Here is a 24,604-nt window from a genome sequence, read left to right as displayed (position 1 = left end):
TTTCTTATGACATTAGCCGTATGATGTAGGGTAAGAAGCAGCACTGAGCAGAATATCAGGGACCGTTGCCACCTGACCACTCACGTCCAATCTGTCTAGTACACTGGTTCTCATAGGAAGGCTATCTACGCCATCCCGCGAGTGACGGAGCAGACTTCTTCTTTGGGTGGCCAAGATCTCACATTCCGGGGTCTGCAGGAGACAGGGAACAGCTGCAGAACGCTATGTAGAATGCGTCTTAGGTTCGGATGACGCTCCTGTCTCTGGGCGCGCAGCCTTAGAACGTTGGCTCTCGATTGATATCGTGCACGACACCCAGCATGCGGCCTTCATCAGGATGTCTGATGCTGACTTCCCAAGAGCCGCGGCTCTCTTCATACACCATCCTGTGCGAAGCCTCTGCTACCCGCTACACTGCCCAAGCACTTTTAATAGCACCTTCACTCTTGGTGCTCAAGCAGAGCCTTGGTATTGCTGGTTAAGCCATCACTTTCCGTTCAGCTTCCTTGTCGGGCTCATGCACCACTGCAACATGTTTGCGGGGTACGAGAGCCTCTGAGGCAACCAGATGCTTGGACCGCAACCGATATGCCATTTATGGCCTGCCAGGTATCACCTCCTGCCGTTTGTGATGCCATCATCGTATGTCAGGACATTAGAAGTCTTGGGAACCGAAGTTGCGAGACCGAAACGCTGGTACCAATGTGGTATTGCCTAGGTTTGTGTACATGAAGCCCATGTCATTGAGTCTATTCCACATCCGACGGTCCTCGAGGTCTGCTGATCCCAGTCTCGGACAATCCATGATAAGGCTGTATATCATCACCAATCGAGACAGACAATAGAAAATGATGGCCGTAAGATTCGTCGAAGAGCTTCATCGGAGGCAAAAAGCATGATCGGACCCATGCTCAGAATTGAAAAAGAGCACAGTAAGCAGGTCGCCTTGTTACGATAGCCGGGGCTTCCCATGAATTGGGTTTGCGGGCGCAGCTCGGTTCTCATCATGGACCGCGTGGCAACCTCTTCCCGTTGTCGCCTCCTACTGCGCAGGTATGCAATGCAGGCCTCTATGTTCCCGGCAGCAGCAGTGGGTTAACCCAGCGGATCAATAACTCGGCGCATCTCGATGTCACCACATCTGCGTCTCGATCTTTTGTTCGGGGCCCGCGAGGTTGGCACGGCCTGGTAGGAACCAGGACCCCCCCTCGCCTGTGTCTTATCTAACCCAGCGTGCCACTCTCTTCCTAGCTGGGCCGCATGTTGCCGCTCAGTCGTCATATCGGATCCGAATGGCAATAGATAAGCACGAATGATGTTTGCCCCGATTCCGAGCTTATCCTCTTCCCAAACTGAGGCGACTCGGCGACTGATGCGGCACGTCAGTCGTCGTTGCTGGCCAGATGCCAGGTGTTTGTCGTCCCAGATTATGCCTGTGGTGCAGCAGCAGCCTAACTGGCAGTCTTGGACAACTATCTGGGTGATTTGCGGGCTCTTGTGGTGCCGACTCTGCACATCTAAGCAATCCGCCTATCGAACCAACAATGTTTGGCTTGGTTTTTCCAGGCCACATCCTCAGTAAAGGTAAAGGTGAATATGAGGTTACCATCGTCATTGCATCTGTCATCTTCAAGGCTCCCAGAGAATCATCTCCTTTTTGGACAGAGTCGACGTCACGATTGTTCCGAAACTTTATCTTGCCGTTCTGTTGTAGTAGATGCCAGGACAAATGGCATTCGAACAATGCCGATTAGCACTGTTTTGTCACCTCTCAGTCGAGTTCCGTCTTCAAATCCTTCTAGATGTATTGGCTACATAGTCAATCTTGACCTGGGAAGTTTCCATGAGCGTTTTTACCGGGCTACAGATCAAGTGTGGCGGCTTCGCTCTGTTGGGGATTGCATCATATTACAACCAAGCTGGGCGAATAGTTGGAATCATGTCTCGTCGGGCTTGATGTGGAGAGTCTGCCAATGTGGAAAGAAACATTCGGTCGCCACTGGAAAGGCGACTTAATCCACAGGTGATATTGCCTTTTTCTTAGTGCACGAAAGACTTCATTATTGGCTTCAAGGATTCGGTGCTCTGTTGAAGATATCCTCGCGTTATATTCCTCGGACCTGTCCGACGTCATTATAATTTGGCAGTCATCAGAGGAGCGTTTTCTTGGGACTATGAATCCATGAAGATAGGTCGAAGTAGAACCCTAGGCTTAAATAGTTGGGTGCTTAGAGTGTAACCAACGATATCAGAAGCAATGGGTGTCTGCCGGTGATTTACAAGATCTCACATTGTTACTCGCTCTTATATTTACAATAGCTAACTGAATAACAAGTAAGCAGTTTCAGGACTTCTTTCGGCGTTCTTTTCTAGCGACACTTGAATCGACACGCGTATCAAGTCAGATATGAGAACCTCCAACATAGGCAAAACATCGTGGGTTCACATAGAGTTCGGCCAACCTGTCTAGGCATCTCTCTACCCCCGCCCCGAAACAACGCCATACCGAACCAGTCCCATCACAGCTCCAAGCAAGATTGCAAACGGCGCCGCGACACCGTAGTACCTGCCCCCGATGTAGGCCGTCGCCGTAATAACAACCCACCACGGATCATCTCCCAGACTACGCCCGGCCTGGAATCCCTCGTCAAGGTAGCCGACTTGCCATATACGATAGACGGCGGTATATATTAGACCTACAGCCATTGCGTTTACGCCACGGACGACAGCCTTCACCCACGGCCGACTCCGCAACACGCCCCAAATGCCCATGGTGCCATGAACCAGCACAATGCCTGGGGTAAAGATACCGATAAAAGCGATGAGGGCGCCTGCGATAGATGACTGACCCGCATTGATCGCAGTCAGTCCGCCTAGAAATACGGCAAAGTTAAAGTTTGGTCCAGGGAAAGCTTGGGCAATGGCCAGGCCGATGAGGAAGTCTCGCGGGGAGACCCAGTTCTCGGTCACGATATACTCCCGCAACAAGGGGATGACAACTGGCCCACCTCCAAAGATGATGGTACCGGCGAGATAGAGGTTCGAAAACAGCCTGTAAAGGATAGGCAGGTCCTTGACCACTCCGCGGACAATCATCACCACGATGAAAGTCAACAAGAAGGAAAGGGTAATGGCAGTGCCGGCTTTCCAGGAGAAGTCGAGGCGGAACTCCTTTGGGACAACACGAGGCTCCGAGTCGGCTATCGATCTGTGGGTGGCATCTTCATCCTGCGACGGTGCGCTTTGTCCCGCCCCATCCCCGGATTCACGGGCGTTTGGCTGCCCCGGCACCGAAACGCGGGATGCTGTTGCCGAAGACATCCCGACGACACCCTTTCCGGCATCTTCACCCGGGCTATCTTGTAACTCGACTCCTCGGGCATCTTCGTCTCTGCTAGACCTCTCTCTCTTTTTCCCGGTTACAGCTCTCACCATCGCCAGCACCCTCCGCGCAGGCTTGTGGACCCAGCGGTAATCATGGACGACGGCCGCACATCCGCCCGCCACCATGAGAACAGGAAAGTACCATAGGGCGTTATACATCATGCCCGCCGCCGCGGCGAGGAACACGAGGGTGCGGGTGAGCTTGTCAGTGATGGCCTTTTGCGAGAGCTCAACGGCCGCGAGGGCGATGATGCCCACGGTGGCGGCGTTGAGGCCAGAGAGGAGGGCGTAGACAGCACGTGGCAGAGAAGAGCCGATGTTGGAGACACCGACTGAGAGACCGTACATTCCTAGCGCACCGGGGAGACTGGCATTGTCAGAGAGATGCGTTGCCGAGACGTGTGACGAGTGTGTAAGTGAGTGAGACGTTGATTTGACTTACCTCCAGATGAAGAAGGCCAGGACGGCGCCGAAAAAGCCGTTCTGAATCAGGTTGATGCAGTACAGCATCTTGGTGCTTGCTGGACCCGATAGGGCCTGGCAGATGCTGAAAAGCTCTTGATACTATTTTTTCGCGAAGGGGTCAGCATCTCCGACTTGTGTCTGTGTCTGTGTCCAGCGGTGGCATACCATCTGCTCGTCGATCCATCGCAATCGCAGCACGAATCGGTCGTGAAACTACTCGCTCGTAAGCAAAAAAAGTCATTTGCCATCGACGGCGGAAGCAGTTACGGACAATCTTGAAGTGCACCGGCGGCCCTCCGAAGGAGGTGAAGCCGAGATGCCAATTGCGCCGGAGGACGTTGGCGGCGCGGTCGGCGGTTTGCCGCAATCGGCCTTCCCAAGATGGGGCGTGCATGCTGATTTTACAGCTGATGCTATTTATTTTCTTTTTTTCTTTTTTTGTACGTCTCTATATGTAGCAATGCGCCGATTCAATTCCCCTTCCCAGCAAGTTTAATGCCGCTGTAAGCGATGGGTCGCGAAGAAATGGCGAGGACATGGATCACCCGCAAGTTCTCAAAAAGTTTATACTGGGATCAGCATTTCGACGCACGCCATACCCCGTGACTTGGGGGAGCGCCAAGCAAATTGCCAAACCCGTTCTGGCTGCTGCTGCAGCTGTGAAGACTTGAGAGAGACCAACATTTAGTGGCGTAAATTGAACTTTTGACCAACACAACATGGAGTCGTAATGCCGATTATGTGTGAGATCTTGCATCTCTGAGAGACTGGAATATGGCTGGATCGGTCGGGAGGGGGAGAGAGCTTATGCATCAATGGTTGATTCGATCGGCTCTGTTTGCCGTGCCGATCGTCATCAGTGTTGTTGAGGAGGGCTCTCCCCGAGGGAGGGACCGGGAGGGTAGAAGACGGGGTCTGGTCTCTCGTGAGACCCAGAATAGAATTCTTCAAAGTAGATCACTGATCCAGAACACTGTGGGTGTTTGTCCCCAGGGGATGTGAGACGATCGGCGGGTTTGGAATGTTTCTTCTGCGGAAACCCGCATTGGCCCGGGGACGGATGGGGTAAAGTATTGGAATTAGACATTATGATATAAAAAAAATAAAGTAAAATAATCATCAAAAATAGCAAACGCTGGTCTATCTATCTAGGTATCTATCTAAAAGTGCGATAATATCTGGAACTTGGGTATATCAGGCATATTCTGTTTTCAACCGAGACCCCGACGGAATGCTACGATTGCTGGCCGTGCTCCTGCGGTTGCTGCGAGAGCGTGCCAGAAAGACGCGGACGACGTTGACTGCGACGGCCAACAACTCGGCGAGGACACCGCACCAGGCGACGATCAGGAAACGCAGTCCGATGGAGGCGCCTGCGGGGATTTCCGGGAACTGGTTGAGGTACCTGACGAGGGAGCTGGCGTTGTAAGTCAACAGCGAAGCCGAGGCGATGTGGCAGGCCGCGGGCAGGGAGGACGCGCCCGTCCTCAGCCACGGGTGACGCTTCTCGACGCCATTGTCGGAGAAGAAGGCGAGGCAGCTGAAGACGGCCGGGGTCACGAAGTCGAGGACGACGGCGGCGATGTAGATGACGAAGGCCGGGCCGTTGTTGAGGGTCAGGCGCGGCACGGAATCAAAGGCCGCGAAGAAGGCCTTGCTGGCGCGGACGCACGTGTCCTTGGCCAGGGTGCATGTGTTCATCATGTGGCCGGCGACGTAGAGCGAGCTGGTGACATCTCGGAGAGCCGCCGGCATCTGCAGGGGGTGCAAGGGCTGGACGAATACGTAGCCGGCGGCGTTGATTTCGGTGCTGGTCTCGAGCCATTCCCAGGCGAACGAGTTTAGGAACCAGCGCATTCTGGTCAAATAGGGAAGCGTGGTACCGGCGTCTTTTGCGGCGATCCCATTGAACTAAGAAGACGTTCACTGGTTAGTAAGGGTTCTTCTGGTTCTTCAGCCATTTTTTTTTTTTTTTTTCCCTCTCTTTTCCTCTTCCGTGCCAACGGCGCGAAAAAAAAAAAAAAAAAAAAAAAAAGAGCTTGGGCGGTTATTAGCGTAGCGCTTACAGAAACCATTGAGAACGATTTGCCGAGCAGGTCGTCTCTACCACCATGGCTGCCTCGAAGGATGCTCGTGCCGCATATCAGGAGCAGCAGGGCACAGGCGATGGCACCGAGCTTGAAGAGTGTGAAGGCGCATGTGGCGGCTTTTTGGGAGGCCGTGCTTGGTGATCGTTTCGAGGCCATCGACGGTTGTACGGAGGGGGCTTCGGTCGAGGGGGGAGGGGTTGATTTTGGTGGTTATGCTTGGCACTAGATAAGCTCACTTTTGGTTCATGACGGCTTCAGATCTGTTTATTTCGGAGAAGAGGAAAAAAAAGGAAATTTCCGTATATTATATGAGGACATTCTATCTGTAGATGAGGTGAAGTATGTAGTGTGGATATGGAGGGGAATGAGTGAGAACATGGTGTGAAGTCTATTCTCGTGTCGTGCGGGCTTTCCGTGATAGTGGCGCGCTTACTGAGGGCGACAGATACGACTTCGTATCGGGTGCATATACCAGCCACTTGCACTGGACGAACCCGCTGTAGGCAGCTATCGTCGGCATTGTCATCCGTATTCTGTCGATAGGATGCGATAGTGCGTGTAAATGGGGAAGCCGATAAAAAGGGCGGTGTCAGATAAGCCGCAGAAGGTGGAAGACGAGAGAGAGGGAAGAAAAAAAAGAACAAAAAAAAAGAGATAAGCAATTGTTAAGTTAAGCATTTGTCGCATCATAGGCTCTCGGATGGTGGCAGATCATCGTGGGGATCAGAAACCACCGGTTCGTTTCAATTGAGAAGTGCTTCTGACCTGTGCCTGATCTACCTACTGAGCGTGTGTGTCTACTAGTATGTTCGATGTGTGTACACGAAAGAGGAAGTGGTGTGATGTTAGGTAAGCAATATGATGATGCTCAAAATTACATAAGCAGGTCCATCTTCACATGGATGAAGGTGAAGGGGGGATCAAGGTAATTCCGAGGGTGGTTCGCACTGGATGCAATGGACTAATGACAGGTGGATAAGGAGCTCTGGGCTCTGGGATGAATCTGGGAGTCGCGATGGCAGTGCCCGGTGTAAGTGGGGTGAGTCGCCAAAGAAGTGGAGATGGCGGTACTTTTCTCCAAGTACCGCCGTTCCCCTTGCGAGTACGTACCTTGGCGAAAATAGGGCCTGCACCAAGGTGGATGACGTCCAGAGTCTCGACTCGTCTGGCCGCCCCCCCCCTTTTTCTTTCTCGCTGGCAACACTGCTCATATTTGATAATGTCCGAGTGGATCAGGCACATATTAGCTTGGACTCCACGGCGGTCTCTGAGTGGCTGGCCATCTGGGATGAACCTCCTTGCTTGCGAAAGCATTCAGGCACGTTTGGTACCTGAACGACAGCGGTAATATCAGGGGGAGCCACCAGCAACGGTTAGCCCTTTCTTTTCTTTTTTTCTGAAATGCCATTTGTGCTATGCATGGTTGCTGTTGCTACTACTCCTCTACTGCCGGTGTTTTTTTTTTTTTTTTTTTTGTATAGCTTTCCGAGAGTAAACCTGTTTCTCCCAACTAAGCACTACCAACACCAATGACATCCACCACACACACACACACACACACACACACACACCACTAGAAGGGGAAAGGAAGGGGAGGAGGAAGAAAAAGTGGTGTGCACTTACACCTAATTCGCTATAACCTGCATTCGTCCAATCTACCACCTGCATTGATCCCCCCGACCGTCACCATCACCTCACAACGGCCCTTACGAATTGTGCACGCTTCCCTTATTCAGTTATTACTTACACTTACGTCGTACTACGTACTAGGTTTTCGGACAACTCGATTGTGTGCTGTCGCTGCATATTGTTTACATCACCCCATCCGCAGCTAACAAACTAGCGCAGGCACAAATTTGCAATTGATCAGCGCTACGTATCTCCCAAACTTGATGAACCAGTACCACCCGTCCCGCCCCCAATCCAAGTCCAGACTCTTTTTTATTTTGCATTTGCATTTGCGGGAGATTGGAGAGATTAGGTCCAGCTGAGAAACCCCTCCCTCCCCCGTAGCGTAGAGAAACGGAACCACACACATGAAGAGAGGGGGAAGGAGAAGAACGAATCGAACAGGAGAGAGGAAGAGGAAAAAAGAAAAAAAAAAGAATTCTTCTCCACGCTCAATTCTATTCGCTCGCTGTCGCTGTCCGGCTATCTTTCAGCTACTATTGTTCTCACCTGTCCCTGCTGCAATGCCTATACGTACATTTGCAACAGCAGGCTACCTACACTAAAAGTACTCCCAACTTTCTCTACCTCCCCCCGTAGTGTAGACAGGAAACCTGCCCATCTCCCGCCCGTCCACCTCCATGATCCATATCCATCCAACTGGCATCCCATCCCATCCATCTGCATCGGATCCTGTTTTCCCCTCCCCTCCATCTCCCTCCTCCCCCCCCCTTTTGCCCCGTTTCTGAGTTTCTGCCCTGGTTTTTTCTTGACGACACCGCCGGCAGGTTGTTCGTCCTGTTTCGTCCATACCTTCCTGGTCCTTGTTTGGTGTTGCTGTCGTTGATTGTCGCTCATTTGCTGCTTGCTTGCTTAGCATCCATCAATCTACCGTCATTTCGCCTCTATCCAATTGCCAATCGCATCTGAACCCCCTCATCTCCTGTCATCTCCAGTTTCTCGACTCTCCGCTACCTACCCGCTTCACTCATGTTGTAATCCCGAGATCCTGTCCCCAAAATCCTGTTCCGAAACGTCCGCCTTACGGCTCCCACGCTCGCTATCTTACCTTATTCTTTTTTATTCTTTCCCCCCCTGTTGTTCTCCTACTACTCCTCTATTACTGCTATTACTGCTATTCCGGATACTACGGACTCCTCCTCCAACGAAGCAGCCCTATCCTGTCCGTGCCCAGAGGCAACCTGCTTTCTGTTTATTGTATCTTTGGTTCACCGGACATTCTTACGGCCATCATTACGGCATCCGATCTGTCTGCGGCATTGTCGCTCGCTTTTCTTTCCCTTCGCCGCTCACGGATGTTTTAGCCGTTTTCTGTATCTGTACATTCGACAAAAGTCATCAACATTCTTCGCAATCCCTCCCCCCCTCGCTACCCCTAATCCGACCAGAAACCCATCTACCGTCGCCGGGATCGTCACCTAGGCCCAGGCCTCACACACGCACACCCCCCGCTGTTCGTTTCTGCCTCTCCCGTCTTGAGACGAGGCGTCTTCGAACGACAGGTACACACACACGCGCGCACGCACGCACGCTCGCAGACAAACTCACCCGCACATACATTACATACATACATTTGCGCACTGCGCATCAAGTAGCCAAGCGCCGCACTCAGCAGACACATTCAGCCAATCTGACCGTCTATTTCCGTCAATCTTCTGTTCGACACAGACAGCTCTTCCAAACCTTGTGACCATTGACACCGGCCACCCCGCTACGAGTATCCCCGTCATCTCGAGACACTTGACCTGGACTTCTCGCACACTGAGCATCAAGGGGTCCGTACCCACAGACGCTGCCTTCGTCTCGTCTCATTATCCCTCGTCAAAAAGACAGGACGACCAAGCACCAGCCAAGCCCAAGTCAGGGATCTGCCCGCGACTCTCCATCCACGACCGGGTTCTACCCTTCCGCATAACTACGCTGGGGAACCACTCTTCACGGCACATCAACATTACACCATACAAGCCCACTATACAAATCAGCATAGCATAGCCCGTACCTTGCTCCACGTCGACGCCTGTCCGCAATTATACCCTGACATCCACCCTGTTCAGGCCTGTTGCCCCGTCCTCCCCCAGCCTGCGAGGAATCCCAAGCAGGACGTCTCGGCATACTCTCCTGCTTCGAACCATTGTTACCTCCAAACAAGCTTTTTTTTCCTTTCGTTGTTTTCCCCCTTCTCAACACCGACTTGACGATGCAATGATGATATACGGGCACCAAGACGTTGATCTCGCTGGTCCCAGTCCAGGTTCTCCTCCAGGCATGACGTCCTCCAAATCGTCAAAGTCCTCTTCGTTCAAATCCTTCCATTCCGACGACAACAGCGTCCTGGATGACGTTAGTCACTTTGAAGATATCGGTCTCGACGACGATGCAAACCACTACGAAGCACACCGCGTGCGCGATCCTCATGCCGTAAAGAACCCTCACGGCCAGCCCTACTCGAGATCCTACTCCAACGAGTTCCGCTCGACATCATGGAAGCGTCCTCCCTCTCGCTCTCCTCCCGTGACGAGGGACCTGGCCAAGCCCAGGAGTACCATCGTTACCGCAGACCTGGCTCCCAATTCTCGCTCTCGTTCACGACCCCCTTTTCTTTCCCTCAAAACCGACAGCCACGCTCTCAATGGCCGCAGCCCGAGCGCTGGCCGCCTTCCCGATTCTCGTCGAAGCCCGGTGAACCCGGCGAACCACCGAGGCTTTGCAAGCCACTCGACAACCTCTCTCCCCTTTGCCCGTCGAAACCGCAGCCCGAGTCCCAACTTCTCGCTACTTCCGAGGGACCCCAATATGCCCATGAAGCCCCGGCGGGGCAGCTGGCAATCGAACCAGGATAGGAAATCAGTGTTTGATCTGGAAAAGGAGTGTGACGAGGACGACACAGACGACATCCCCGACGGTCTCATTCTCGACAACGTCCCCATTTCTCCCCGTCCGCGTTTGGAGCGGACACCAAGCCGCCCAACGTCGTCTGGGGCGTCGAGATCACCAAACAGACCACAGCAAAAAGAGCGCGTCCGCAGCGTCGGAAACGGAACACCCCCTGTCCCTGTTGACTCAGGAAGTCTACGATCCCCCTCCTGGAAGTCAGACACAGCCCTCTCATCCATTGGAGAGAATGGCAGTGCACCAGAACCACTCAAGACCCGGGCCAGAAGCTGGAACCTCGCATTGGCCGACCTCAGCGCCGAGGCCAAGGACTTGACGGAGAAGCTCGAGGAGCACTCGGATTATGTTCGCGAGCGTGCCGCAGAGAACGCCAACCCCTCCGGGCGCCCAAACACTTGGAGTGGCAAGCAGCTCGAGCAGCACACCCAGAAGCCCAGGGTCAAATCTGCCTTGCCCGAGCTTCCGCCGATCCGGCATCAGACGAATATTATGATCGACCCACTTCCAATTTCTAAGGAGAAGGAGGCCGTCTTGAGTCGTACCCGGCCATCATGGCTGCCGCCCAAGGACCCCGCAGAAGAGAAGCGACACCTACGCGAGTACAAGAAAATGATGGCACGCAGTGCCGAGGCCGACCGCCGCCGCGAGGTATCCCGTCAAGAAAAGAAGACTTCACGTGACACGGCGGCCGACAACCTGATGCGGGTTTGGGACGACGACATCATCCCCAGATGGAAGGACGCCGTGCGGGAGCGCCGTACGCGTGAAATGTGGTGGCGGGGTATTGCACCGCGCAGCAGAGGCACGGTATGGGCGAGGGCAATTGGCAACGAACTCGGCCTCTCCGAGACTTCTTACAAGGCCGCCTTGGGTCGTGCTCAGGAGATGGAGGGCCGCGTCAATGGCGGCAGGGGCGACTCGGAAGACATTCGGAGGGCTGCGTGGATTTCCAACATCCGCAAAGACGTGGCCGAGCACACATGGCAAGATCTTCGCATCTTCCAGGTCGGCGGGCCGCTTCACGACAGCCTCGTCGACGTGTTGTCTGCGTATGCTCTGTACCGAAGCGACATCGGCTACGTCAGGGGATGCAACGTAAGTATCTCCATGCCAACACTTACAAAACCGCTCTGGACTTTGACACTAACGTCACTTGTGTATAGACTGTTGCTGCACTATTGCTGCTGAACTTGCCTTCGCCCGCGGCGACCTTCATCGCCCTGGCCAACGTTCTCAACCGTCCGCTGCCGCTCAGCTTCTACGCAGAAGATCCCGGCGCCAAGGCTTCGGCCTATAACCTCGTGATGCAGACCTTGAGCGCCAAGTCCTCTCAGCTTCAGGAACACCTTACCAAGGACATCTCTGAGGACGACGCCGACTTTTATCTCGGCAACTTCTTCATGGGTCTCGGCACAAATCACTTGGCCATGGACGAGGCCGCTCGCCTCTGGGACGTCTACGTCTTCGAGGGCGACGCAGTGCTGGTGCGGGCGGCCGTCGCCATGCTCATGCGCCACGAGATGGCGCTGCTTGGTATCAAGTCCCCAGGCGAGGCCAAGAAGTACATTGAAGGAGGCAGCAACAAAGACGGCCGCAAGGCCGTTGTCGGAGATGAAGGCTCTGAGGACCGCTGGATGAAGTTGGTCCGGGAGGCAGGCAAGGCCTGATCACCCATATTCTCCGACATCACAAACCGTTTTAACGCTTGATGAATATCTCGGACTTTTGGAACATACGACATGATCCTAACTGTTTATATCTAATCTCCCGGGCGCGGTCTTCTGGTGTTACAGGACACCGCGACCCCCAACGGAGCAAAATCTTACACATACACATTAAAAGACACCAAGCCCAAAAAGGTTACAGGTTTGATGGGCGTGTATAAAGAAGCACCGGCGTCAGTGGCGCGATGGCACACATCATTTTATGGGAGCTGGTTTTTTGTAGCATTTATTGTGTTCACTTCTTCTTCTCTTTCCCTTCACAGCAACTTTCACTTCTGGTTTGGGAGGCGTTTATCTTGTACCTGTTTCGTCGACGGGATTGTTTCGCAGTGCGCGGGCAATTTCCCTCTCATCAAGACGGCAGGACAGACACGGATGGATAAATGGGATTGTAAATGTACATCACACACATACACACATACGCGCGCCGGACCTCAACCGTCCATTCCCCTATTCTCATGTGGATAAAAGAAATGTCTTTTGTTTCCCCTTTGGATACACGGGAGTTTTTTTTTAAACCTATATATACCTGTATAGAATCTGCATTTCGCTCGTTTCTACGGGAACCAGCGAGAACGGGAGTTTTTTACTTTATTTTTAGCTGCTGGCATGTTGACACTTTTTTTTTTTTTTTTTTCTGGAGGGGTAGTGGTCGCATTTACTGTCTAAAACATTCCTCAGCGTCGCTTGCGATGCGATTCCGCATATTCTATTTTTACGTTCGGTTTTTTCTTTTTTTGTTTTTTTTTCCCCCGGGAAGTGAGGGGGAAACCCAGGCGGGGGGTTTTCCGTACTCCCAAAGGAGAAGGGAAGAAAAAAGAAGAAGAAGACTCGGAACGCATTATAAAGGTGTTGAACACCTTTTTTTATCGTCTTTTTTTCGATATCCTATTCGTATCATAGTCGTATTGTAGAAGAAAGGAAGAACCATTTACTGTAAAAATCTATTCGCCTATTTCATCTGTTGCATGTCTCGACTTTATTTAACTTGTGCAGAATAGGTACAAGTAAAAAAAGCATAGGAGGTTCAAAATCGAGGCTGGCACATATACACAAATGGACACAGTCATGCAAAATCATCATTCGCTGATTCTCACGACACGATGAATAGCGACCAAGAGTTTGGGAAAAAAGTTGTGTGTTGTCTTCAAATCCATAATGAATTAGCCGTCCCTTTACCGCCTCAGCCCTCCTCCACCTAACCGCCCAAATGAACAAACAACTGGGGAGGGGCTGGGCGCCTCCTAATGCTTTTCAACCCTCTTCCACTGCTGCCACTGCTGCTGCTGCCTCTTCTCCTTCTGCCCCTTTTGCACATGATCCTTCTTCCCCTGTTGCGGCTGATGATGATCTAAACCCCGAGAAACAAGAAGAAAGAAGAAATCCTTTAGCTGACAATCTCCTCCGACTCCTCGAGCACCTCCTCCACAATCTCCTCGATGACCTGCTCCTCGCCCTCCGGGACGGCCTGGGCCTTCTTGGAGAGCAGGTAGGCGACAATGTCTTTGGGCAGGCCGAGGTCCTCGCGCTCGAAAGAGAGCTCCTCCTCGATCGACTCGCGCCACGCGAACCACTCGGAGAGCTGGCGGCGGCGGGCCTCGACGACCTCGCGGTCGGCGGACGCTCCACGGTCCTGGTCCTCCTGCTCGAAGACGCGGCTGTACTCGCGGAGGTTCTTGCGGATCTGCTTCTGCTCCTCCTTGGTGAGCAGTGTCGCGGGGCGCGGGCGCCACGCCCACTGCTTGAACTTCTCGACGGGCTCCTCGCGCAGCGCCTCACCCTTGAAGTCGTAGATGTGGTAACCGTTCTCCATCTGAGGTTCGGGTCAGTAACAATTATTTAGAGAAAGCACGAATGGGGGAAGAGAGAAGTTAAACGTACGGAGTGCTTCCAGGCAGAGGCCCATGATGCGACGAAACGGCCTGAGGGGTCCCACTCGATGTCGGTAACACCGTAGTGGTCGCCCGTGTTCATGAGCTGGAGGTTTGCGGTCAGGTCCTTGTCGGACTCGGGCTTCTCGCCCTCGAAGTCGAGGTCGAAGAAGTCCAGGTCGGAGCTCTGCTGGTTGTGGACGGTGGCGATGACGACAAAACGGCCGCGAGGGGACCAGTAGATGGCGTTGCTGTTCTTCTTGTCCAGAGTGCGGAGGTGCTTGAAGTTGCCGACGGCGTTACCCTTGGCCTTCTCGGGGCAGAAGAAGGCGACGGAGGTCTTGGGGGCAACGGCCGTGGGGCCGGCGGGCTCCGTCGTCGTGATGATGACGAATCGGTCGCCCTTGGGCTCCCAGGCGAAGTTGATGACGGTGTCCTTGATGGTGTCGACAACCTCGACGGGGACGCCCTTCTCCTTGATGCGGAAGATCTCGAGCGTCGTGGCCTGAGACTTCTTGGACTTGGAGTGACGGTCGACCTTGACGCAGAGGTAGGAGGCGTCGGACTGCCAGTGCAGCTTGGCATCTGAGACGCTGAACAGAGGCAGTTGTCTGACAACCTCCTTGCTGGGGATGCTCATAAGACCGACCTTGGCGGGGTTGCTGCCGATTTCAGGGGTCCAGTAGGTGAGGAGCTGCTCGTACTGCTTGACGCCCTCTCTTTGGGGGGTGGCGGGGGCCCAGTCGAAGTCCATGATGCCCTCGATCTTGATGGAAGTCTTGTCGAGGAGGTTCATGCGGGGGAGCTCGTAGATGGAGATACCGGTCTGATAGTTGAGACGGGCGACGTACTTCTCATCGGCAGACCACTTGAAGGCGGGCCAGAGGAGCTTGCGCTGCTTGGCCTCATCCAGACCCTGCATGTCCAGGTTGGAGAAGGAACGCAGAGGCTTACCGCTCTCAACGCTCCAGATGATGTAGTTCTTGCCATCCTCGTCGATGGACAACGCGGGGTGGCCCTCCTCGGGAATGGAGATGGGACGAGCAGACCAGGTAACAAGGTACTTCTCACCGGGGGACCAGTCGACAAAGGTAACGGCCGGGTGGGCAAATCGCTGCTGCCGTGTCCACGAGGCACCGCCCCAAATCTGAACACCCTGGTTGTGGACCGAGGTGAGGTAGGTTCCCTGCGGCGACCAGCGGATGAAGCTGTCAGTCCAGTTTTGGCGGTCGACGATGTTCTCAGGTTGGTCCTTCTCGTTGTTCCAGAAGACACCAACAGAGTCGCCACGGTACATGGCAAACTGGTCTCTTCCACGGCCGCTGGGGTCCTTCATGAACGATCTCAAGTGCTCCTTCTCGGTGAACTCCTCAATCTGAGGCGGCGTGTACTCCTCCTGGACCTTGCCTTCGCGGCCATAGCGGTCGATATCGGTGAGCTTGTTGACTCGGAGGATGTGCTTCTTGTCGAGGGGAACCTGGTCAAGCTGGCGAACGGCGGCGGCAGCCTCGCCAGGGGAAGAGAACTCAACAAAGGCGAATCTGTCGGGTCGTCAGCATCACGAATGGTTCCATCCTTTGCGCCGATCTGAACCCCTAGAAGGACTCTGGGTGCAGATCCACCGGGCCAAAAACGTACCTCAGCGACTTGCCGTTGTCGCCGATGGGCATGTAAATCAGGTCTTCCCTCGTCTTTCCAACAGAGTTGAGCTTCTTCAACAGGAACTTGACAAGCTTGGGCTTCTGTTCCTCAGTAACTTCGGGGAGGCCATCGATAACCACGAAGGTGTCGTATCCCAGCTCCAGCTGAACCTCGTACTTCTCGCGCAGGTCGGAAATGTCAATCTCCTCCTCATCGTACTCATCATCGTCGAGATCTGCCTCGCGCAGATGGTCGAAAGAAGGCGCCATGATTGCGACCGTTGGCTATGGATCGAACAGTCGAAGTTGCCGGCGGCTGTTGTGGTGGCGGTAGGGGGAGGGGGTGTGTCTCGGTGAAGGGCGTGATTTGCCGTGCGATGCTGTTTGATCCTGTGGTGGGAAAAAAAAGAGGTGCCGGGGCAGTGCGAGATGTGGGGGTCGTGGCTTTCTTTGGGAAAAAAGTGCCCCGCGATTTTTTCGGTTTTTGAGGGTTTTTGGGCAGCGGAGCGCTTCGGTTGGCTCTGGATGCAAGTCTCTACAAAGAGATATTCGGCGCAAAATCCACGAAAATGCCGAATTCTTGGGTACCAGTGACTATAATGACTGGATTGCGCCTCAAAGGGGGTAGATACCGGGGGGGTCCAAACGACTCTCGCGCACAATTTAGGCGTCGTTTGTAAAGTTTTCGGTGGTAGAACTGTCAATCGTGTGGGCTGGAACAACTCATTATTCCGGGTCCGGAGGAAGCCCCTCGCTACCTGCTTCCAGTCACGTGGGATTTGGAATTCTGCCGCAAGCTCTGTCACTGGCAGTAGCCTCTCACCGCCCGCCACTTTTTTTTTCCTCCCCTAAACCCCCGCCAAGGGGGGGTAGGCAGTAGCTGCCCTGTAGTGTGTGGCGCGCACTGGCCACAGAGCACCTTTCGTGGAGGATGGACGTCTGTAGAAACAGCAACAGCAGCTCTGTTTCGCTAATCACAGTGCCTGGAAGCTGCTGCCCAGTCCACCCCACTTCACCAGGCTGAACCCCCCCAAATTTTCGAGGTCGATTTTCTCAGTGAAGCTCCCAAGGCTGAGGAATCCGTACAACTACGACACTTTGCTTCCCCCACCTACTCAGTCACCGTCTCGATTCCCGATACAGCGTGTCTGAATAACTCATATCCATCATGGTTCGTTATCTCGGCCTAGCCCAGCCCTTCGCCGTCCCTTTGTCACTGACTTTGAGCCATCGCAGTCGTCCTTCAGCCCGACACAAATCTTCGAGGATGGAACCACGGAGGAGAAGGGAGAGAACGCCCGTCTCTCCGCCTTCGTGGGCGCGATCGCGGTAGGCGATCTCGTCAAGAGCACCCTTGGCCCTAAGGGTATGGACAAGATTCTGCAGTCTGCGTATGTTGAAAACCCCGTGAACCCCGCCTACCAGCATCATTTGGGGTCCACCGCCATGGCTGACAAACCTTTAGGTCGACCGGCGAGATCATGGTCACAAACGACGGTGCCACCATCCTCAAGTCTATTGCACTCGACAACGCAGCGGCGAAGGTGCTGGTGAATATTTCCAAGGTCCAGGATGACGAGGTTGGCGATGGCACTACATCTGTTGCTGTCCTCGCCGCAGAGCTCCTCCGTGAAGCTGAGAAGCTGGTTGACAAGAAGATCCACCCCCAAACCATCATAGAGGGTTACCGGATAGCGAGCCAGGCCGCTCTCAAGGCCCTGAACGAGTCTGCCGTCGACCGCAGCAACAACCCCGAGGCGTTCAGAAAAGACCTGCAGGCCATTGCCCGCACAACCCTCAGCTCCAAGGTCCTGGCCCAGGACCGCGACCAGTTCTCCAAGCTTGCGACCGACGCCGTTCTGAGACTGAAGAACTCTTCCGACTTGAGTCATATCCAGATTATCAAGAAGGCAGGTGGTAAGCTGAGCGATTCCTATCTCGACGAGGGTTTCATCCTCGACAAGAAGATCGGTGTCAACCAGCCCAAGCGTCTGGAGAAGGCCAAGATCCTGGTGGCAAACACATCGATGGACACGGACAAGATCAAGATCTTTGGTGCCCGCGTCAAGGTAGGATCGACCAGCAAGCTGGCCGACCTTGAGAAGGCAGAGAAGGAGAAGATGAAGGCCAAGGTGGACAAGATTAAGGCACACGGCATCAACTGCTTCATCAACAGACAACTCATCTACAACTGGCCTGAGCAGCTTTTCACGGATGCGGGCATCATGTCTATCGAGCACGCCGACTTTGACGGCATTGAGAGACTGGCGTTGGTCACGGGCGGTGAGATTGCCTCCACTTTCGACCACCCCGATCAGGTAAAGCTGGGTTCTTGCGATGTGATTGAGGAGGTTATCATTGGCGAAGACACTCTTATCAAGTTCTCTGGCGTCGCCGCTGGTGAAGCTTGCACGATTGTGTTGCGTGGTGCCACAGACCAGCTTCTGGACGAGGCGGAGCGCAGTCTTCACGACGCGCTTGCTGTCCTGTCACAGACGGTCAAGGAGCCGTGGACGACTCTGGGTGGTGGATGCGCTGAGATGGTTATGGCTAAGGCTGTTGAGGGTGCCGCTACCCGTGTTGAGGGCAAGAAGCAGATGGCCGTTAGCAGCTTCGCGGTGGCCCTGCGCCAGCTGCCAACCATTCTGGCTGACAACGCCGGTCTCGACTCTGGCGAGCTTGTTGCCCGTTTGAGGAAGGCTATTTACGACGGTATGACGAACTATGGTCTGGACCTTCTGACGCCTGGCGGCGGTATCGCCGACATGCGCGACCTGGGTGTTGTTGAGAGCTACAAGCTGAAGAGAGCCGTTGTTTCTTCTGCCAGCGAGGCAGCAGAGGTGAGTTGACACTTTTTCCCCCCCTTCTCCTGGTGACTATACATATAGCTAATATGGAGCAGCTCCTTTTGCGTGTGGACGACATCATTCGGGCTGCCCCCAGAAGACGGGAGAGGGCTTAATGGAGACACGGCAACGACGACAGCACACGGAGGGGTTCCCGGCAAGGTTATGAGGGCAGAAGACAAAAAAAGAAAATAGGTCATGTTCGCATGTTGACGATCGGAAGAAGATAAAAGTCAATACCATAGATGTAGGGATCGACCTCGGGGCTGGACGAATCAAGAAGTGTCATGAATGAGCCTCAACTCCAAATTACATTCCACTGCGACTTGTGCCTGGTGGGACAACCCGACTTTACCGTTTTGGGTGTATTAACTCCTTGAGAAGAAATCGCCCATAATTACGATTACCCAAGGGATTGGGTGAGCTGACAGGCATACAACATTGGCTGAAGGGCCTTAATAGGCAACTGGCATGGTCATGGGCTACAGAAGAAGCTTCGTGTATGTAAAGTGGCACAAGCGAACGCCCAGTTTACTAGTCGCCAAGAAGGGTCTCCGGCGCCGGATCTGCGCGGAATCCCGACGCCCAACCAGGCTTCTCCACACGCTACTCTGAAAGTGTCAAATTACCTCTGCAGCCGTTCATCGTATGTGGTGAGCTGCCCCTCCACGTAACGGTGTGTGTATGTGTGTGGTTTTTTTTTTTTTTTTTTCCCCTTTCGTTTTATCCACATAAAGAATGGGCATGTTCATCTCATCACCGACTGTTGTTATTTTCCGTCTCTTCTCATTTCTTGTTCCCTCTCTGTTTACGTACCCATGTCCATACACAACCATCTAAAACAAGTTTAGGTCCACAGGCCCGCTGATCGGAATGTTGAGGGACGGCTCCAAAGTGCACACACAGCATTGTCCATGACACTGAGTCGCATTATGCTGGTGCCTACTACTTCCCCACAATGGGCACCGCCTAATACCTAGAGCGACACGCGTAAGGTGGTCCTGGGTGCTTACAGAGTCGCAGCACGCTTGGAGCATCTTCTGGTACTGGTTGATGCTCTTCCTTGGAAGAACAACCACATAAATACCGACTTATACTGGGGTAGCCACGGGGAGCATCTGCCGTTCCACAATAGATGTCCCGCCGTTGGAGCTTGACTTATCCTATCCATGACGCCAGCCCACCTGTCCGGTAATAGAACCTGGCTCTCATAAAATCAGGACCAAGTGCAAAAACAGGCGGCTGGAACAACCCAGCTGCGTTCCTTGGACAGCAGCGTCAAATACGGGAAACTAAAATGGGAAAAAAACCTGCGAGCAGGGGACACAACAGATCCATTCCGTATCTTGTGGATCAGTTACTGCGGCACAGCTACACACAATGTGCCGCACACTCCCTGATACTATTGGCTCTCATGGGTAGTCAGAGGTAGAGAGAAGTTCCAACAGAGTTCGACTCTCATACGTCGTATGTACGCACTCGTGTAGCCAAGGGGTGACCGTCTCCCCAATTGAGCCAGCCGGGCAACACGATGTGCGCCCGGCGTGCGCTAGTAATCGTTCATGGAAGCGCTACACTCGAAGCTGGCGGCTTTCCTTTCTTTCTTCCCCTTTCTCCAACTTCTACTCCTAGTCACAGTCCAATCTGCTTTGACCTTTCCCTCGTCATCCTTTCCTTTTCCCATCCTGTTGGGTGCTTACTGAAGCTCCCCTCTCCCCATTCTCTCGGAGAGAAAACAGTGGTCATGGTGATCGTAATGTACTCAATGATGCGATAATCTTGTGCGCCTCTTTCTTCTCGACCCATCAGTCAACATTAACCTTTTCATCGTTTCCGCCGTCCTCCGTCCCTCCGCCCTCCGCGCGCCAAGCCGGCCTTAAAATAAGGTAGCTGGTGAGGACCGATGGCGGCCCCGCTGAAGAGGCATGGCAACTTGGCCGCTTGGTATGTACAACGCTCTCATCTTTGTAGTTTTCCTTGTTTATATTCCCTTTTGCAATTGTTTAAGAGCTGTGGATTGCTTCAGTCGTCCTCTTTTTGGTCATGACGCAGAAGGTCTAGTTAATCTGACTGACACAATTTAGTGTTGTCTTGCTTGCCTGCACCGCCTGGCTATCCGTACGATACAACAACAGCGCTGCCTTTGGTATGTTATGTCGTCGCTTCCGCAGCCTATTCCTACGGCTCCCAGATCAACTGACACCATTTGAACTCAATTAGAGCGACCAATACACTTCTCCATCCTGGCGCTCCTTGGGTCCGGCCTTTTCATCACGGCCTGGTGTAATTCGCAATCACCATCCATAGCCCCGCGCAACGAGGGGTATCAGCTTGCGACATTTATTAGTTCAAGAGCAGATTGGCAAAGACATCTTCAAAATTCCATTGACTACGTACGGAACCGCCAGTTTCTGGCATCTCCCTCCGTACTTCTCGGATGCGCCATCATCCTGCGAACGCTCCTGTTCTGGCGCACGATACGCACGATTCATTGTTCATGGGAAAGTTTCGAGGTATGTGAAACGAGCGATCTTCATCAGATTCATGCTTCTGTAACCATGAATAACTGACAAGTCGCCTTCTTCCCTCACAGGCTTTTCTACCGGCCTTGATCGCTTTGTACGCTGCTGCATCCCCAACCGCGATTAAGCTCCAACAGTCGATTGGCGACCAGAACCGTTCCCGGCGCTGCTTCACTGCCACTTACACCCGCTACCTCTTCCTCGCTGTTGTATGGGCATATGCCGCGAGAGCTACGCTCACGTTGTCAACTCAGTCGGCTGGCGCAATTTGCCCACCAGGTTTCTTCCGTTGGGAAAGGCAAATCCCTTTAGCGCAGATTGTGACCGTGGTTTTGGATGCGCTGCTAGCGGTTCACTTTTCAAGATGGCGGCAGGACACGGCAGATGATGCGCCGCAAGCATGGGCTTTCGCATCCCGTCTGTTTTTGAGCTGCGCGGGCGTCTTGACTGTCCTCGCCTGCTTCTCCTTCTACAACCTGCACAACATTAGATGGGCCTTCTCTCTGCATTATGTTGACATCCGGGACCTGTTGGCCGACAGCGCCGTCACCTCTATTGCTGTCCTTGCCGGGCTCTACTTGATGACCGACTTACACCCTAGCACACTGGCGATGATCACAACGGCTTCAGGGGTATACGCACACCAGCTCGTCCGCATAGTCAAAGCGGCGGCTCCCGCGGACGACCCGTTGATGTACATGATATCCGGCGGCATCACAATTGCAGGTGTCGGGTTTCTTTTGCGGTACGACAGGGATATCGCGAACACATCTGGAGCTTCGGTCGACCCTCGCCTGATGAGATTCCTGTCCGGCTGGTATGTCGTGTTGATCGGCTTCCTCTGCGGCACGTACCTCATCTTCTACCCTGACTTTTCAACGACCGATACCCTATCATTCCCGGACCTCCTGTCCGTCGCAAACCGCAGATCCAATGAATGGATTGAGCAGGCGAACCAGAGTAGGACGTTGGATGATGCCGTTCAGAACTACCGCAACCGTTACGGTCTCGCCCCGCCTCCGAATTTTGACAAGTGGTTCGAATATGCCGTGGCCAACGAGTCGCCCATCATCGATGACTTTGGACAGATCAACAACGACCTGCTACCGTTCTGGGGCGTGCCACCAAAGGTACTGAGGGAGAGGACGAAAAACCTCCTGGAACTGCCACGTCTCGGGGCAGGAGGTATCCAGATACGCGGAGGCAAGGTAAACATTGCGCCTGGGACACCTGGATCGCATCGGTGGATGATGGAGTCAATGCAGCGCATGATTGAGCCGTTTGCGAAGCACCTCCCCAACATGGACTTTGCAGTCAACCTTTTTGACGAGTGTCGGGTGGCCATCCCCTTTGAAGATGCCCAGGGGCTCGAGAGGAACGCGCTGGCATCGAGAGCAAAGCTTCTGAGCAAGAAGGATCCAAAGGGTTTTGAAGAGAAGAAGGGCATCTGGAGCGATAACCTCAAGATCCAGAGCCAAAAGGTCAGGTCACCACACTTTGCCGACCACATCCGCGACGAGATATACTACGACTACGTTGCACCAGCTTGCCCTCCGGATTCGGCTGCCAGGAGCACACGGTGGTGGAGCCGGAAGGAAGCATGTCGTGACTGTCTCCTCCCTCACGCCACCCGTGTTTACGAGAACGGGCTGGAGGACTTGCCGGTCGTAGCTAATTGGAGCACTTCGTTGGACCTCTGCCACCAGCCCGACATGGCGTATCTGCACGGGTTTCTCCTCTCTCCGTCAGCGGCGGTGTTCACAAAGACGCCATACCCGGTCTTCAGCCAGAGCAAGACCGCAGGCTTCTCGGATATCCTCTTCCCATCGCCGTGGAACTTTGAAGACAAGACGGCATACGACGAAGACGAAGACAAAGAGTACGAACACAAGAAAAACGTCATGTTCTGGCGCGGCTCGGCGACGGACGGGTACGCCGCAAGGGGCTCGTGGCAGAGCTTCCTCCGCACAAGGTTCGTCCAGCTTGCGAACGCCGTGTGGGAGGCGCCTTTGGCCCAGCACGATGGGCAACGGGCCGTAAGTTCTGGAGCCGCGCCAACGTTGGACGTCGGCTTCGTGGGCGACTGGGGCAAGTGCCATGATTATGACTGCCAATCTCAAAAGGAGACCTTCTGGGGCCCCGGCCGCGACGAGGCCGTCAAGTATAAAGTCCCGTTTCAGGAGCACTGGAAGTATGCGCACCTGATGGACCTCGACGGCGCGGGCTTCAGCGGGCGCTTCATCCCCTTCCTGCGCAGCAGAAGCCTGGTTTACCGGGCCGGCATCTTCCGGACGTGGCTCGAGGAACGGGTGCACACATGGCGGCACTACGTCCCTGTTGACGTCAGGCTTCACGAGCTGAGGGGTCTGCTGCGGTTCTTCGGGGGCGACTACGAGGGCAAGATCAGAGCCGAGGAGATTGCCGAGCAGGGCCGGTTATGGGCGGAGAAGGCGCTCCGGAAGGAGGACATGAGGATTTACCTGTTTCGGTTGCTGTTGGAATGGGGGCGGCTCGTGGATGATGGGAGGGAGGAGCTTGGATTCGCCGCATGATACCCCCTGCCCCATTCCGTGCCTTTTCTTTCATCTATGGCATGATGGCATTTGTTTTTTGGCTTTTTGAACAAGCATTGGCGGCGGCGTTTACGGCATGTTGAAAGACGATTTATGATGAAGCCAGTTGTTGTGGTCCGCACATCATGTGTATAAAGCTTTAGAACATTACAGTATAATATTTTACAGCATCATGGTTGGTGCTTGCGCATCAGGATCTAATCCGGGGTCACGTCAATTTCTCTGTGACCTGTTTTTCCGAGTTTTTAACCATCAACCGGAATCCTAAGACAGCCTTATCGCTGGGACAAGATTCAGTTGATCATTCGTTGGCACGGTGGCAACTATCTCTGTGGACCAGCTTCATCGTGTTCACTCTTGAATGTGAGTAGTCTCAAGAGTGTCTGTATCACATGCAACAGCTAGTCTTGCGTGTATGAGATTTCCTATTAAATGACAACCTTTATCTCCATTCGTCTGTTGAAACCATGCATCGCCGACCTACGAATGATCTTTCGTGGAGGCGACCCTTGGGCAGCTGTACCCGACCAAATCAAGATTGCTTATGCAGGAGATCTGATTGGAACACGGAGCTGCTGGCAACCGCTTATAGCGAGACACAAAAACCGTCGCCGGTGGAGTTACCGAGCTGGATCTAGCAATTAGTCTCGATAAAGACTTGAGCGCGGACAGGGCGGTGTTGGATCGAAACATGTCTCAGTGAAGGTACGATGGCGGCAAGAACATTACGAGAGTGCCAGAGAAGCTTCGTTAAATATTGCAAGTTACTTCTACCATTCGCCCATGTTCTGTTATAGAACTACAAGATGGACTGTGGTGCACTAAATAGGAAAGCAGAAAGCAGAGAAAGAAATCTATCTTACTCGAGTTTCCCGAGGAGATATCACAGCAATCCCCTAAGATAACAC

General features: G+C 53.7%; 6 protein-coding genes across 6 annotated transcripts; 3 read left to right on the top strand and 3 right to left on the bottom strand.

The window, feature by feature from the left end:
• Positions 1–2,478: 2,478 nt before the first annotated feature.
• CTRU02_204924 (chromate transporter) lies at positions 2,479–4,243 on the bottom strand (the record flags this gene model as incomplete). Its single annotated transcript, XM_036732250.1, has 4 exons — positions 2,479–3,751; positions 3,827–3,948; positions 4,015–4,062; positions 4,121–4,243. The coding sequence occupies 4 exons, from the start codon at positions 4,241–4,243 to the stop codon at positions 2,479–2,481; spliced, it is 1,566 nt and encodes a 521-aa protein (XP_036576026.1).
• Positions 4,244–5,043: 800 nt separating this feature from the next.
• Positions 5,044–6,095, bottom strand: CTRU02_204923 (uncharacterized protein; the record flags this gene model as incomplete). Its single annotated transcript, XM_036732251.1, has 2 exons — positions 5,044–5,760; positions 5,916–6,095. The coding sequence occupies 2 exons, from the start codon at positions 6,093–6,095 to the stop codon at positions 5,044–5,046; spliced, it is 897 nt and encodes a 298-aa protein (XP_036576027.1).
• Positions 6,096–9,830: 3,735 nt separating this feature from the next.
• Positions 9,831–12,187, top strand: CTRU02_204922 (tbc1 domain family member 12; the record flags this gene model as incomplete). The annotated part of the gene is made up of 2 exons (XM_036732252.1): positions 9,831–11,615; positions 11,684–12,187. 2 exons carry the CDS (start codon positions 9,831–9,833, stop codon positions 12,185–12,187), a joined length of 2,289 nt encoding a protein of 762 aa, XP_036576028.1.
• Positions 12,188–13,631: 1,444 nt separating this feature from the next.
• Positions 13,632–16,025, bottom strand: CTRU02_204921 (eukaryotic translation initiation factor 3; the record flags this gene model as incomplete). The annotated part of the gene is made up of 3 exons (XM_036732253.1): positions 13,632–14,057; positions 14,126–15,656; positions 15,754–16,025. 3 exons carry the CDS (start codon positions 16,023–16,025, stop codon positions 13,632–13,634), a joined length of 2,229 nt encoding a protein of 742 aa, XP_036576029.1.
• Positions 16,026–16,923: 898 nt separating this feature from the next.
• Positions 16,924–18,717, top strand: CTRU02_204920 (T-complex protein 1; the record flags this gene model as incomplete). Its single annotated transcript, XM_070204453.1, has 4 exons — positions 16,924–16,926; positions 16,983–17,146; positions 17,221–18,595; positions 18,658–18,717. The coding sequence occupies 4 exons, from the start codon at positions 16,924–16,926 to the stop codon at positions 18,715–18,717; spliced, it is 1,602 nt and encodes a 533-aa protein (XP_070061557.1).
• A 1,787-nt stretch (positions 18,718–20,504) lies between these two features.
• On the top strand, positions 20,505–23,675 carry CTRU02_204919 (capsular associated protein; the record flags this gene model as incomplete). Its single annotated transcript, XM_036732255.2, has 4 exons — positions 20,505–20,545; positions 20,686–20,747; positions 20,822–21,114; positions 21,195–23,675. The coding sequence occupies 4 exons, from the start codon at positions 20,505–20,507 to the stop codon at positions 23,673–23,675; spliced, it is 2,877 nt and encodes a 958-aa protein (XP_036576031.2).
• Between the last annotated feature and the right edge of the window lie 929 nt (positions 23,676–24,604).

This window comes from Colletotrichum truncatum (assembly GCF_014235925.2).
Source record: "Colletotrichum truncatum strain CMES1059 chromosome Unknown Contig_0003, whole genome shotgun sequence".
Lineage (NCBI taxonomy): Eukaryota > Fungi > Ascomycota > Sordariomycetes > Glomerellales > Glomerellaceae > Colletotrichum > Colletotrichum truncatum.
Note: the sequence above shows the minus strand (reverse complement) of the source record. Positions and strands in the feature narration are given on the sequence as shown.